Source organism: Acromyrmex echinatior, chromosome 5 (genome assembly GCF_024713525.1).
Source record: "Acromyrmex echinatior isolate Ae372 chromosome 5, ASM2471352v2, whole genome shotgun sequence".
In the NCBI taxonomy this organism is placed as follows: Eukaryota; Metazoa; Arthropoda; class Insecta; order Hymenoptera; family Formicidae; genus Acromyrmex; species Acromyrmex echinatior.
Window position 1 is genome coordinate 14231630 of NC_141856.1, and position 16451 is coordinate 14248080.

The following is a 16451-nucleotide window of genomic DNA, read 5'->3' on the forward strand; positions in this document are numbered from 1 at the left end:
AATAAAACATAGTTAACAGGCGCTGCGCCGGCAATTATGAATGACAGCATGAAAAATGACTTATTTCTATAAATGGTACATTGCGGAAAGAAAAGCTATGGAAAGAAATACAATAGTAGCTCATATTCGTTGTGTATCAACGATAAATCGGCAGCACGCTGAGCTTGTAAATCGCCCTGTCAATCAAAACCGATTGGCAAAATAACATTCCCTCTGCACATTTTTAGAAGTAACGTCAACAGTGACCGGCGAACATGTAATTTGACTTGTTAAGCCGATCCATTAAGGAGATATGGCTATCGTCAATGTCGTCATCGGTCCTACCGCGGGTGGGTTTCGAGGCCGCACATTTCCATCGCTAACTGCGCTGTCAAACACACAGAACAAGCTCAAAATTCAATTGCTTTTGGTGACCAAGAGATATTTCAGGAGCATAGAGTCTCGCATGCCATTAACCGATTGGATCACTAAATGGAACACATTATACGACTTGTCTGCGATATTCTTTTGTAATGACAGATGTTTATTTTATACGTTCTACATGATACCACTAATATAACATTTATAAAGTAAAAAAATGACATTATATTTGACGTGTTTGACTTATTGTTAGAATAACCGGATTTTTAACTATGATAAATCACTGACTCTATATTCATTTATTATATTTATCAAATCGTGACAACAAAAATAACTTCCTATGTTAATTGAATTACCACAATCAACATTAACAATTTATCACATTCCTACAATAATTCTTGCATGCGAATTTTTCTAATAACGCGTCATCAGGAAGATGTCATTTTCGACGTTTGATAGACCAGCAATTGGATGGGAGATTGTCGTTCTCAAAAGTCACGCGATGCCGTCGAGAACCGTTCGAGAGCGCATTTCTCTTGCGCCGACACGTTTCCTGTCATTATCACGTGACTCTCATATACCCCACAGCCTACTGCGAGTTGGCGTATATAATTAGGCTTCAGACAGCTCATAAAGTTTTGAACAGAGAACGTACGATCACCAGTCGTTAGACAGTCACGTGTTGTCAAGAAAACAGTGGCGACTTCATGTCTCGCGATCTCACGGTGCTGGATTATCGATCTCGGCGCAAGGATGAAACATTCGCATAGATAGAGTGCGTAAATGATAAAAAAAAATAGCAAAGAAATTAATTCGAAGCCGTAAACTTTAACGATAACGTTCGAAGAATGATAAATATTCATTTATAAATTTTTTTATAAATATCTTAATCATATCGTAACAGTAAAATGATTCAAAGAACTTTATACATTTCATAAGATAAAAATTTCTTATATAAAATACTAAAAATATAAACTAAAATATCAAGAAAATAGAAGAGCAAATTAAAGTCAAGTTCAAACATAGATATCTGTAATAATTGTTTAAAGTTTTTACATTCTAATAAATTAATATGAAATATAAATTTTGATATGAATACTTTACATTATATTGTATTGCATTGTAATTACATTGAGTGAAAATAAATTATTATGTCTCTCTCTCTCTCTCTCTCTCTCTCTCTCTCTCTCTCTCTCAAAACATATTAAATTAGTTTTTTAAATATCTAATAAAACACTGCAAGAATCATTTTATGATATTTTTCCTTCTATGTATTTATTTCAAATTATATACATCATTACGAATGAAAATAATAATACTGGCATTTTCTGACCTTTTCGCTGTAGCAAGAATGAGGATGCAAGATTAATGTGCCACATTAAGCGTGCAAAATTCAGCTACTTTATTTATGGCGCAAATACAACGACTTGACCGCCAAGTCATTGAACACTTTGAGTTCACGATGCAACAATAAAGTGACATATAACGAGGCGTGCCTAGAAAATATGTAATCGCCGCGAGAATTTGCAAGGAATTGATGCTCTATCAGTCGACCGCCTGACGGCAATTTGTTTTCCTAGACATCTCATACTTTACGATCTAGCGTGTGCTTGTAATTGTTAGACCTTACTTTGTTATTGACTGAGTCATAAAATTGCGGATATCATGAATTATAAAAACGACACTTTTGTATGTACAAGCGTGAGAAGAGAGTAATTTTTACAGATTTGACAATTCTGAAATTAATATAAATAAATAAATATTGTCAAAAATTTGTCAATTCTCCTTCTTAATAACGGTAACAATTAGCTTTCTTAATGAAAATAATTATAATTAATAATTGAAATTTTTATTAAAATGTTTCAGCCTTTAATAAAATCTATTTAAAAATTAAAATGTTAACTGTGATCAAATTTGATAATTTAAATTAAACTGTATTTTGCATTTTATCTGCATTTGTTTGTATTGATTGTATTGCATGTATTAATAACGTAAATAATTATTGAATAACGCCGACAACATGTCAGAATTATTCAATAATCAACGAACAATTGCCGTTATTGTGCACAATCAGAAGTAATAATAGTTCAGTGCAATTGCATTCTCTTCAAAGAGAATTCACGATTGACATGCGATTTCTTGATTCTTTCTGTAAAATAAAATAAACTGCTTAATTGATTTCATCGAAAAGAAAGATGGATTTCTAATATTTGATCTCTAATCGTGCATCAAAAGTAACATCAATGCTTTCGTATATACTTTGCTCTGCTTTTTTTTCGACCCATGTAATTTAATACAATTAATGACCGCACCCATATGGCCTTGATTGCGAGTGATTGTCGGTCGAAATTGCAAGAGAAAGAATTTGTCAGGAATGTCGTTTGACGTAACCGACAGCGTGATTGTTGCGTGACACCGTACCGGTGGTCGGAAATGTTTCTACTTGCAGGTGCACTGCGGATCTGAATACTCTGTGTCGCAATGCAAGGTATAACTGTGATAATACATAAAAAACGCATTCAGGCGTTTCACGCATCGATCTTTTTGACATAGCGCATCATAATGCTTCATATTTTTTTAAATCTCTATTTTATATCTGAACTTTAATATATCGTATACTGTAATCTAATCATCTTCCTAATTAAGATAAATCGATAATCCTTGCAATCATTAATTCTTAATAACATTGGCACTAATGAGTAATTAATAACACTAAATGATTAATAGGATAAATCGATCAAATGAGTATTCCGCGAAAGGCACATTATAAAAATTCCCAATGCTAATAAATTGCATCTTTTTTCCTTGTTTCAAATTGCTATTGAATTTCCTTGATTCTGATTCGATATTTGCAGTTGCAGAACATCAAACCGCATTACATGCAAATTTGCTTAACGTTGGTAGTTTATCGATTCCGAATATTCATTAAGCTATAGCATCACGATAGATTGGCATTCCGAAAAATCGTCGCTTGTCACCCTTCGTTATTCGTGTTAACCAGCGCCTCGATGTATGCAGGAATTTTAATACGCGGTTTTGTCATATTCTACTTTCCATGGCAAGTTTGCCGCTCAATACATGCGTTGTATAGTGAAAAGGCCTTCACGAGGCATTTCTTTTGCCTCCACTAAAGAAGAGCGCAAGACTTAATTGACTTAATTGATAACTTTGGTAACGTACTACGTGCCATACTGACGAGACCCATATATTTTTTTATCGTGCCTTGGAATTCATAGCAAAGCCCGCATCTTGGAGTTATGACGAACTGTGTGATAATATCAAGAGAACCAATTGACACTTGCGCGACTTGATGAAGACTAACGGTTACTATTAATATAAACTTTCAGGATCGCTTAATCCGTGGAATCTTCTAAGTCATGGTATATTAATGTGAGAAAAATATAATATCTCGTATCACAAGCATGTCACATTTATATTGAATACTATTTAATATTATAAATGTGTTGCACATCACATGCCAAAGAAATAATGATATTAAAAAATACATATATCTTTGAATATTTTAACAATATTCTTAAAATGCTGACAACATAAATATTTTTTTATGTGTTTTTTATGTAAAGAGTTCTTGTACTCCTTAATTCCAAATCTTTTTACATAAATCAAAACGTTTGTTATTAGTGTCAGTAATTGAACGTTTTCGTAATATTCAATACGACCATTTTTAAGAAGATAATTTGGGAGATAATTTATCTGAGATAATTTGGGAGATAATTTATTTTTAATCACACGTACGTCTGTGATTCCACAGTACGTCTGTGTATTAATTTATTTATGTAAGTAAAATATAATAGTCTACGAAAATTCATAAATTATCTTTCCTAATAAAATCCGTGTATAAATGAATGTAATAAATTAAATACGATACTAAGAAAAGCGATACTTAAGCAAAAATTAGATCTTGACGTGATGATAACAGTTTTTTATTTTCATAATGATTCAAATAAACGTGATAAAAATTTACTTGATAGCAGTAATTTAATGCCCGATCAGATAATTTAAATAAACATTATACGTGAGTACAAATGCTTCGTCAACGGGAAAGATGAAAAAGATATTGTAAGATCATATGATTCTGAGTCACAATTTAGACTCTACAACAGTAAGTATAATATGCCAAGTATCATAACAACAATTTCATAACGTTGCCTCAGCAACGTTTGGAATGCAAAAGTATCTTTTTCGTAAATTAATTTAAAAATAACTTTATAGAAGTAATTCTTTTTTACATTATGTTATACCAAAAATTGCTTCCTTATATCATTATTTATTAAATATAATATATATTTAATCTTCCTAAAAATGTTCTTAAAGAAATTAATTCTTGGAATTGATCCTTGAGATTATTATGTTCCCCATGTTAAACACATTGGATTAATTAAGAGCACGGTAAAATCAACACGGTAGACGAAGCGTGGCATCACGCACGAATTGAGTCGAATACCACAAACGTGCGACAGGGGATCAGTCATCGCGTTATTAATTAATGACTGGAATTAATTATGGGAACTCACTTGCACGCGAGCATTATCAGATTGGCTTACATTCTCAGGCGAATCGAATAACGGTAATTTCCAACACCTCTTCAATACAAAATATGTATCTTCGTGTCCGCACAGTGAATTGCAATGCGCATTGCATTATATAATATTTATTTTTTATTCATAAAATAGTAATCGTAAATTAAATCTATAAATATGACCTGAATTAATTTTTAAAAAATGTGTTGTTGGAAACAAAATTTTGTGTAAGCACGAGACGCGAGCTGAAATCCATTTCATTTTATCAAAAAGTAAAATTAAAACCCTGACAATACAAAATTAATCCATATTGGATTTATTTAATAGCATGATCGAAAATATTTCGCCTTGTATACCTACATTGAAAGAAAAATGAAATTTTGGATTTATACGGTTTACAAACTTCAAGATGCCAATAAGATTCGCTAAATGTATATATCAAGTTAATTAACATCCTATCCCTATGGGATGTACGGCAAAAATGCAAGGATTTAAAAAAGTTCATTTTTTATATAAATATTTCAGATTTCTAATATTTTTTTCATAATAGTAGACAGTACAAAGTTTTCACTGATATCGTTCGTTTACTTTAAACAATAATACTTTAAACAATAATACTTTAATAAATAATATTTAATAAATTAAGTTTTTGATAAGTGCGGCGTATATACCGGAGTTACCCTAACGAGCAAGATTAATTAGTACTTCGCTACTGTTTGACTAATTTGCATAGATGAACTTTTATTGCATAAATGCATTTTTATTGAGATAATATTTATTGAGATAATTGGAATATGTAAACGTTACCTTCAGAGAGAAAAAAAATGTGTTTTTAAGAAAAGAGAACATTTGAGATTAAAAAAAAAATGAGATATCTCTTTATAAGTTCCTGATTATAATGCAAGAAGATAATTACAGATCACGTACGGAAACACGTAGCTTTCCAAATAATTGACTCGATCGCGAACAAAATTTACATTAACCCCTGCACTACCTTCAAGTTGAACAGTTCAGGCTGTTTCACGATCGCGATATTTTCCCTCATCAAATTATTGAAAGCAGTCTACGCATCCGGATAATATGGAAGAATTACATGAAACAAGAGTGGTTAACACACGGTAAATTTCGATTGACCGTGGGGGTCAACGATTGGTCGATCAAGTTCAGCAGCCAGTTAGCCGACAGTTAGTCCGCTGTCGTCCGGCTAACGACTTAATGACGGGAATTCACCACTTACGAGTTCCTCTTTTTCTCCCTCATTCTATCCTCCTCTCTTTCTCTCTCCCTGTTCCTCTTTTGTCCGCAGTTCTTTTCCCCTCTTTTATTGGCAATGCTATTCCCGTAAAACAACGCAGTCGACAGACCAGTAACAATGTCGGAAATTAGTCGACGCTTAAACAGGATTGTCATTAACTATTATTGTGCCGCATAATTAACTGTATCGAAAGAAATAAATTCAAATAAGATAATCAAATACGCGCCAAAGAGTGAACAAAATAATGAATACGTTTTCCTTAGCACTTTCAAACTTTCTAAAAAATTTAAAAAAATTCTATTCCCCCTTTTCTTTCTTTTTTGAATTATTTTAAATTATTGTAGAACTATAAAAATAGGTATTTAATAAATGCTATTAAAATGAACATACTTATTTCTCCGTGTCGATCTTTAATGATGTAACTTCAATTCATGAAAATATAAACGGAAGTTACTTGTAACTAATGTATTTGTGTGAACATATATATATATCAAAACTTTAAAAAGTTATTTCTCAAGTTATATATACTGTCGCCCTACTCTATCGATTATTCATATATTTTTGCAATTATTCTTAAAATAATAGTAATTATTAATAATAGTAATAATAGTAATTATTCTAAAATAATAATATTTAGCATCGTAATAAAAAAATATCGACATTATGATAAAGCATTATTATACACAGATAATTATTAGCTCGATATAATAGTTATATAACAGAAATCGCGCCTGCCTTTCATATGTCTTCTGCGAAATAAATTGTCTACTTCTTACTTGATCATCATATTATTATATTATCAAATATATTTTAATTCTGATTTTTTTTATCTTTACAAGTATAAACTGTATTATTGAATTTTAAGAAAATAAATATGGGAAACCTGTTCATAACCAGTTCAAACAAAAATTTAATTGCGTACGCTGGAAATATAAATGTTGTACGATATAATATTGGTACGAAGACATGATCTCTTAGATAGATTTAATTATGTTGTTATTTAATTAACGTTGGGATTAAATATATCTATCGATTCAACGTTTCTATCTATCTCTTTTCGTTTTCATCGCTGTTAAATGAATTGATCCATCGCACCAACTGGTGTGTAAAGATAATCATCTTGAACGATATCGTCTGCAGCACATTAAATTAAGGTTGAGCCTTATCCAATAATCGCCATTTAATCTTTCCTCAGGATTCAATGTATTTCAACCGGTATATCCAATATTATAGCTAACACGTTCACAACATTCGTAAACCTACTGATTCAAAAAGCTTTCTCATATTACATGTGACAAATCTTTTACATATATTTATATATTATATGTATATATATTTACAATGAACATGTTCAAATATAATTGTTTTTAAAACTCAATTTCTATTTTCATTGACATTCACAGTATTCTCGTAGATAAACTTTTTATTTATCTAACCATTAATTAGCACTGAACAACATGTTATCACGTCTATTACATATTGTAAAGTCTAATTTACCGATGAAATCTGTAGTTTGCGTGCTTTAACACTAAATATGCCGAGCAATTCTTTACGTAATAACTTCTCATGCGTTTTTGTATCATGCAATGCAAACGGACACATTTGTTAGTAAGACCTTGTCGAACATTCATGACATTTGGATCTACGTACTCTTGGTGTTTTCAAAGTGAAAAAGTCGTGGAAATCTTTTATTTCAGTGAAAATTTCCAAAATTTAACTAATAAGATCGAAGTTAAATTTTTTGTCAAGTAAATGGTGTAAATTTTACAGAATGGATGTAAGTACATAATTATATAATTAAATACAAGTAATTATCTTACAAAATATGTTTATTACAATTTTGATTTTAAATTTTAAAATATTTAAAAAAACTTCTCTACTAGTTTAGCGTTGTTAGTCACATGTTTAAAAATTAAAAAACTGTGCTTAAAATTTTTATTATAGATTTTAAAATTGTAGTAAAAAAAGACTTTTTTTTCTTATTTATAGACACCTATTGAAGACGAAATTAACAGATTGCAATGGCAAGATTATCTTGTGATCGGCGCAGTTATGTCGGTCTCCATCATTATCGGGCTCTACTATCGATTCAGCGGTGGTCGACAAAGTACTGCCACGGTCAGTTTACAAAAAAATCAATTTCTATTCGAATCAATTCATCATTAAACCAGTCTAATCACGATAATCTGCACGCGAATCATATCTGCCGTTATATATGTTATACGATCGATCTCATGTTGCGATAAATATCCACATAAATTATGAGTATCGGTAATAAATTAAATCTCGAACCATTTTCTAAGTGTTTGACGTGTTAATTAACTGTCGTTACGATTCGACTCAATAACTCGAGAAGCGCTAATCAATGATCCATAAATTTTGAATGTCGAGTGATAGATCAATTCAAATTTATCATAATTATGAAATAAAACGCGTTTGATCGCCTAATATATTAGTGTAAAGCATGTATAGTTTCTTATCTTATTTCTTATATAATCTTAGGAAAAAATATTTATAAATATTAGTTGGTTCCATAAATTCATAGAACCAAGATTAGATGACTCTAAGATATAAGTATGTAATATTCCATAATTTTATCAAAGATTGATTTAAATTAACATTTTAATTAAGAACGTGGATGTTTAATTGATGAGTTACAGACAAATTGTATTTTACAGACTGATTAAATAATTATGAGAAAAAAACCTTAAAAAAACAGAATAGTATCGAGATTTACTAATTTTACCCATCGCGACAATGCCGGATGAAAAATCCCTTTATGGAAACGTTACGACGTTATCATAAACGATGTTTCCTATATGTACAATACAAAATTGCTGTTTAACCAATCGCACAATTATCATCGATAGGAATACTTCTCCGCGGACAACTCATTAGGTGTCTTACCCCTTTCGATCGCTATGATGGCCTCCCACGTATCAGGAATTACTATGCTCGGAATGAGCGGGGAAACTTACATTCGCGGCCTGATCGTTGCGTTAATGTATGCTGCCGGCATTTTCACCGTACCGATTATTGCCACTTGTTATCTACCAGTCTTCTTTGAGATAAAAGTCATAAGCATCTATGAGGTAATTGTCAGATGGTTGCACGAGCAATATCGATTACTAGTCTAAACAACGTTTCAATGTTTTTCAGAGATAATCAGTTATATCGTTTAATATCACGTAAACTACAATCGAATATATTAATTTGCTAAATTTTAAACAAAAAAATGGATAATAAAATTGATTTGAAAATAAGAATTAATAAAACTTTTATAAGATTTTGAGAGACTGCAAAATAATTTATATTGTACATATATAATAAATCTATTCCTAAACAGTTATAAAAAATATACTTTCCAAAAGAAAGTAATCTTAAAGCTAATGAGAGTCAACATAGTTGATTATGTGTGATAAAAGGCATATATTAATCATCAAATACAATATACGTAAACACATCAAGTTGCAATATTTTTTTTCGATAGATTTCGGAGCTCATCCTTGCTCGTGCAGAGCGATTGAATCTAAATGGTTAGATTCGTAAGTAAGAATCAATCGCTCAGTGAGCAGGCTGCATTCAGCAATCCATTAGAAAAAAAATGTTGCAACCTTTTAGTTGATGAGTGTACGTACACACCACAGACATATACATACATTGGTGCTTAATATAGGCGTTTTGTCACACACGATCAACTGTGTCGGTTCTTATTGACTTTAATATTATTTTCATTTGCAATTTAATCTTTGAGGCCTTTCTCAAATTCATTGTTAAATGTATTTTGGATAAATATATTATTTGGATTATTTGTAATATGATTCTATTGTTTCTTTACATTTCTCCTTTCTCTTAGTATCTCGAAAAGCGATTTGGATTGTACATGCGGTTGCTCGTAAGCGCGGCTAATTTTTCTGAAACGATGTTATTGACCGGAGTGATGCTATATGCTCCTTCCTTAGCTCTCGAAGCTACTACGGGTTTGTCTAGTACCATGAGTATTTTGGTACTCGCTGTAATATGTACCTCCTATTCCACGTTGGGTGGCATCAAAGCGGTTTTGATCACCGACATCTTCCAGGGCTTGCTTATGTTAATTGCTCTTATTATCATCATCTTCATCATCACCCAAAACATCGACGGAGGACTCGACAGCATTTGGCGTATCGGCAAAGAGGGAAATCGTATAAATTTCTTTGAGTAAGTTGGATATAATAAATAATAAAGAGTAAATAAAAGAATATATTAATAATGCTTTCTTATTTAGATGGACTTTAGATCCAACTGTGCAATACACAGTATGGAGTACTTTAATTGGAGGAGGATTAATACATCTAGCCTATGTTGCAGTGAATCAGGTGCAAGTTCAACGTTTGATGACCGTTAAGTATGTCAATGTGTATTTTATAAACATATTTATATAATACCGTCATTTATCTTTTGTTTAAACTTAAATAAATAATAAATTTTTTTCATTATTATAGTTATTTTTAAATAAAAAATCTAAAAATCATCTATTATCAAAAATATAAATTTAAAATTTGTTGCCTATAACTAAATTTCAATTAAACAACTATAAATATACAATATAATAAAATAAAATATAAACAAATAATTAAAAAATTAAAAAACTGTTAATTATCAATGTTTTAAATTTATTATATTTGTTAAAGAATCCTGCTAGTATACATGTAACAATTTATTGTTATTTTCACAGAAACGTAAAAGTAGCTACGCATGCATTGTTTCTGTGTGGCCCATTCATCTTACTGGTAGGCTTTTTAACATGCTTCACCGGATTGTCAATTTACGTGAGTTACAAAGATTGCGATCCCGTAATGTCCGAAAAAATTTCAACCTACGACAAAATATTACCTTACTTCACCGTGGAAAACTTATCACCTGGAGTGGTTGGTCTCGTCGTTTCCGGCATCTTCAGCGCCAGCTTAAGCACGATTTCCGCTATGATGAATTCGTTAGCCGCGGTGGCGCTCGAGGATTATGTGAAGCCGCTACACCGAAAATTTGGAATAGATTTTTCTGACAATAGAGCCACTTTCATAGCTAAATCTCTTACCGTTTTAAATGGCATTATTTGCATGTTTTTAGCGTTAATAGCAAAGACAATGGGCTCGCTAGCAACTGTTGCTTTTAGCATTCATGGCTCCATCGGAGGACCGATTTTAGGTATTTTTACTCTTGGAATGTTCAGTGAGAGTGCTAACGAGATTGGAACTATTATTGGCATGATTACGGCGCTCTGCGTTTGCTTGTGGGGCACTTTTGGGCGACCTAAACCACCAATTCCAAAGTTACCGGTGTCGATTGAAGGTTGCGCAAATTCTACAGCATTAATGTTTGCTGAACAAATGAATTTTAACAGGTAAAATACCTATTCTCAGAAAACGTTCTCAGAAAAAAAATTCATTCGGTATCCAAACTTTGCAAATACTGAAACTACGCGCATTATGTTTTCCGATTAGAGCGTATTAAAAAGTACGTTTAAATAATATTTTAAAATAACTTCTTTAATATAAATATTGAAGTTTTGAATTTATATCATTTATATTATTTCAAATTCACGTAATGTTTTCAAAATTGGTGAAATTAACAATTACTTAATTCAAATCGCTTTTTCAAATAGTAAGAGAAAAGAAATATGCAAAAAAGAAATCATATCTTTGAAAATAAATTCATTCAAAAAATTCATACAAACATTAATTGATTCTACAGACACGAGAGTTATTAGATTTTTAAATTTACTCTCAATATATAAATAATAATTATATTCATCTAATATATCTAATATATTTTTTTTAAGTACATTGGGAAAGTTAACAAAAATTTCATACTTCGGACATTCATTCATGATATGAAACATTTCCTTTTTAAACTAAAATTTTCACCTCGGGTGAAAATTGTTGCACAATGCTCAAATATTGGCATTACCTACAGCATTATCGAGAATAAATGCAATATGTATTTGCAATTGCCAACAATTTATCTCGTCACAGACCGAATCGAATGAACATAAATTTATCTTAGGGAAACAGATAGGGGAGAGAAAAAACAGCCAGACGATGCATGGCGCACATCGCGTGACGATTAGAATATGAATTATCGACGTGCTGTAAATTGTCTTATCTACTCTTCGAAATTCACAGAGCATCAATGTTGCAATGCGCGCGGAGATATCTCGTCTCACTGTAATTAGTTGCGAGTTAAGCGCCGCTTCCTGATTTCTTTCACGCGTGTCGCTTTCTCATGGACGATAAGCTTGCTATTCGGCATTCCCACGGTAGTAAATAACGCTAATTGCACCGTTAATAAACTAAAATTACAGTTGTCTCACGGAATCCTCGCTACGCCATTATTAGTGAGATTAGATATATTATAGCTTTCTCTTTGTCGGCGGGAATTCGTTTAAATTGACCGATCTATTTTCAATGCGGCAAGAAATTGAAAGACTGCCTGCAAAAAGATGTAAAGTGGACGATCTGATCTAATTAAAATAATTTTTAAGATAATTTTTAATTGATAATAATAAATCTATCGCGTATGTAAATCAAGTGAGTTTTTATCTCGGTTTTAATTATTAAAAAAAAAGTTTTGCTAATTAGGCGTTTTGTATTACAAAACAGCAAAGAGAAAGTAGAGAAAGTAACAAGTTACTATTACAAAAATAAAGATTTTTTATTTAACGTTTATATTTTTTGTACAAATATTTTTTTAAGATTATATGATTTATTTAATTATCACAAATTATATTATTTCTTTTTTTTTACAGTACTATACAACCAGATCAATCATCGTACTTCTATTTGTACCGTATCTCCTATTTATGGTATAACCCTATTGGACTGACAATTACACTAGTAGTTGGATATGTAGCAAGTATTATAGTTCGACTTATTCAAGGCAAAAACAACATTGAACACGATCCAAGTTTGTTTACGCCATTCTTGGCTGCCAGGATTAGACGGCGACGTCAGGACGCACAAAAAACCATGAACAGTCAACTATTCGTTTTAGAACCTAGTCGTATAAGATGAAGTTTTTGTAATGAAATGACTTGAAATTATATAGAATAAATATTATCTCAAATCAATTATCAGAAAAATCTAACAGTAGAATAATTGATTGATTAAGAATAATTGACTGCCTATTATAAATAAAGTTATTACTTGTAATATTCAGTCGATGTTTGATTAATTGATTCATTTTTATTTAAACGATTTTAATGGATATAATAGAGATATGTGTAACTATTACATATATATGGCCATCAATAGTGCTATATTTATTGTTCATATCGTTACATAAAATTTTACTAATATTGCATGTTATTATAATAAAATTGTATTTTTTTTAATGACAGTAAATAAAGTGCATAGATATTTCGGCAATGTTCATTTTTTAATATTATCGAGAAGAAAACTAACGAATTTACGATAATAATATTTCACACAAATTTTGTTTTTCGTTTTTTAACATTAATATATTGAGAATAGAATTAACGAATTTACGATAATGTTATTAAAAAGATTATGCAGTAACATTCACGTATATAGGCTTTCGTTTCTTGAACAATCTTCATGTTGTCCACGTATGTAATTACGATTATGGAGCAATTATCCAATTATAAGACAAGCAAAAATCTGTGTGCGAAAGGGCGATAGTCCACCATGATAAATACCGGTAAACTCGGAACGAAATTCGCGCGTTGCAATTTTTCGACAGCGGCTTCGTCTCTGCATTAATTTGCAATTTAACGAGCACTGATTGGCGAAAGGGACCAAGAGTATAATGCCGCATGTGGGCCGATTTAACGGTGGCGAGCGGACGATTTAAACGGAACGATTTTACTGTGTTGCCGCCGAAATTGGCGCGACTTATCTCGTAATCGTCTACAGCCAATTACCGTGTTCAGCACGAGCAGGCTTTTAATTCGTTTAATCGAAGTTCATCTGCGCACCGGAACGCTGTTGCCCCCTGCGTGGCACATGATTAAACGGTGAAAGAAAGAAGCAATAATTGATATGTTGCCGGGAATTTGTGTTCGCGAATTAATGTTTACAGCAGAATATTGTATTTTATTTGATCTCATTTCGTATAATAAATGATGAATTAATTCCATGCTGATGTTTATTTAAATTTAGAAATATCACAAATTTTAACAAGAGAAATACGATAATTTTAATATAGAATTAATACAATATTGAAAATATTAATCAATTTTTATTTTATTAAATGTATGTGATATTAATTTCTTTCATATTTACTCCAAAAATAACGTTAGACTTTAGTACTTTAAAACTATTAAATTTAGATGAGATATGAATACAAATTGACACGATCTACATATTGCAATGAGGTCTTAAAAAAATCGATTTTCGCCAGAATAAATCTTCAAAATACACAGATCATGTAACATAAATTGCACGAATCGAAATGCAAACCAATTTTCCCTACACGATCTTCCCTGGAATTTATCATCTCGATCTACAAGAGAGAATCGCCGCTATCGCGTGTGCATCTCGTTGCATTTTCACGATGACTAGACTCGCAGCATCGCGGAGGAACTGACTAAGACCCGCTCGAGGATACCGGAGGATGATACCTATAGAAATGCGCATACATATAAGCACAATGGTTGGAACTTCTATCCCACCCTCGCGTCTACCCTCGTGCCATCGATTCGCGGACTTGCATTTAAAATTGAAATCATGGGTCCTGGCCTGAGTTTCATACGTGATACTCCACCACGTCCGATCTCGATTATCAACGCGTTTCTCTTTTTATTTCGTTCTTCCTGCCCCTGTCCCACTCGACCCACCCTTTTTCTCTGCCATCCATTCTCGCTGCTCGTGCGAGTCACGTGAATATGCATGAGTTGTCTGGCGCGCGGCCAGAAGGAATTTTAAAGCAGAAATCCTGCCGACCGGTTCATTCATCGGCCGGACGTGTTTACGTTCCGACGAACTGTTTACTTGCGAGGGAAGGGAAACTTCAGAGCCTTCGAGAGTTACGTGATTAAATTTATTTAAGATTTCGTAATCGGACAATGTAATAATAAACTATTGTCGTGACTGTACTACGTAATAATTTTTTATCCAGATGGTAATACGTTATGTGTTTGTGAATGTAAAGATGTAAATCAATGAAAATTATTGCAATTAAAATAAAATAAAATAATAATTTTGATTCCAAAAATATTGTAAATCCAATACGAGTAATACACTTATGTGTGCTTATATATATATATATTTTTTTACTTTCATATTGAAGACTAAAATCCAGAGTCGAAACGTTTATTTTTACTTTACCTTTGTTTATAAGTGCATCCCAAAATCCAAATTGCGAGCTGTACCTTATCGTATCAATAATCACAGAGGCTAACATTGATATTTTTTGATGCAATAATGCAGAATAAGATAAAAATACGAACACTATATAAATTATTACAAATTAAGTATTACAAAATTGATAAATCGTTGCAGCACTTTTTTTTTAATTTCGGGAGAGTCTTCGTGATTCCCATATTCGCCAAGTCGAAAAAAATTCGCACCTCGTGCCGGATTCCCGGGTCTTCCGCGATAACCTATGCAAAAGACAGTTCGTGCGCGATGCAGAATTCAGCGGTACGACCGAACCATGTATTATAGGGAATACGATATTCATCTCATGTCAAGATCTTATGGTCGATGTTAGCTAGCCATAGCAAAATGATGGAAAACAACAACGCGACTCGTGAGAATCTAGAAATTGCATGTAACATGCGTGCTATGTATGATAATAAGACCTTACGATCGGCATCTAACAAAATCGGCTTCGTGTAAAATTTCTATTTTTTTAAATATACAAGTATTATCCTAACTGTATATTTCAATACCGATATAAGAAATCTGGTAATTCAGAATAACACAAGATATTTAAAGCCTAATGAAAATATATTCAAAATATATCTAGCGTTCTTGAAATATTCTTCAGAATTTAGAACTCGCGAAATTTTTTTCAATTTTTAAATTATTATTGTAATCTCCGATCAAATCTCCGTACAAATGAAATTATTGTCTTCTTTTTTTAAGATCAAATTCATGAGCGCCATAACAGACAAAGTCTAGACACGTTATTACGGTAAACGCCTCGAGATCTTGCAACGAACGATGCAAGTTACAAGATGGTCACTTGCAGTTACCGTGTCTTGCAGCGGACCCTTCCTGCCGATTTAACCGCAAAACCGCCTAACAGAAGTCTTTTATCTCGAGCTTAAGTGCAGCTTGCAGCTCACCACC

General features: G+C 31.9%; 2 protein-coding genes across 9 annotated transcripts in view; one reads left to right on the plus strand and one right to left on the minus strand.

Moving 5' to 3' along the window:
- by (focal adhesion protein tensin) overlaps positions 1-16451 on the minus strand; it is a 192927-nt gene that overhangs the window by 142974 nt on the left and 33502 nt on the right. The window lies entirely within an intron of this gene.
- On the plus strand, positions 7728-13562 carry LOC105151318 (putative sodium-dependent multivitamin transporter). 3 transcript variants are annotated; one of them, XM_087406536.1, is made up of 8 exons: positions 7728-7933; positions 8146-8274; positions 9027-9248; positions 10013-10356; positions 10424-10543; positions 10874-11539; positions 12944-13000; positions 13075-13562. In XM_087406536.1, the coding sequence occupies exons 1-8, from the start codon at positions 7928-7930 to the stop codon at positions 13088-13090; spliced, it is 1560 nt and encodes a 519-aa protein (XP_087262662.1). In that variant the 5' UTR covers positions 7728-7927; the 3' UTR covers positions 13091-13562. The 3 variants fall into 3 exon arrangements, with proteins under 3 accessions (XP_087262662.1, XP_011063277.1, XP_087262663.1); XM_011064975.2 differs by having other exon boundaries at positions 7729-7933; positions 12944-13562; XM_087406537.1 differs by lacking the exon at positions 9027-9248 and having other exon boundaries at positions 7729-7933; positions 12944-13562.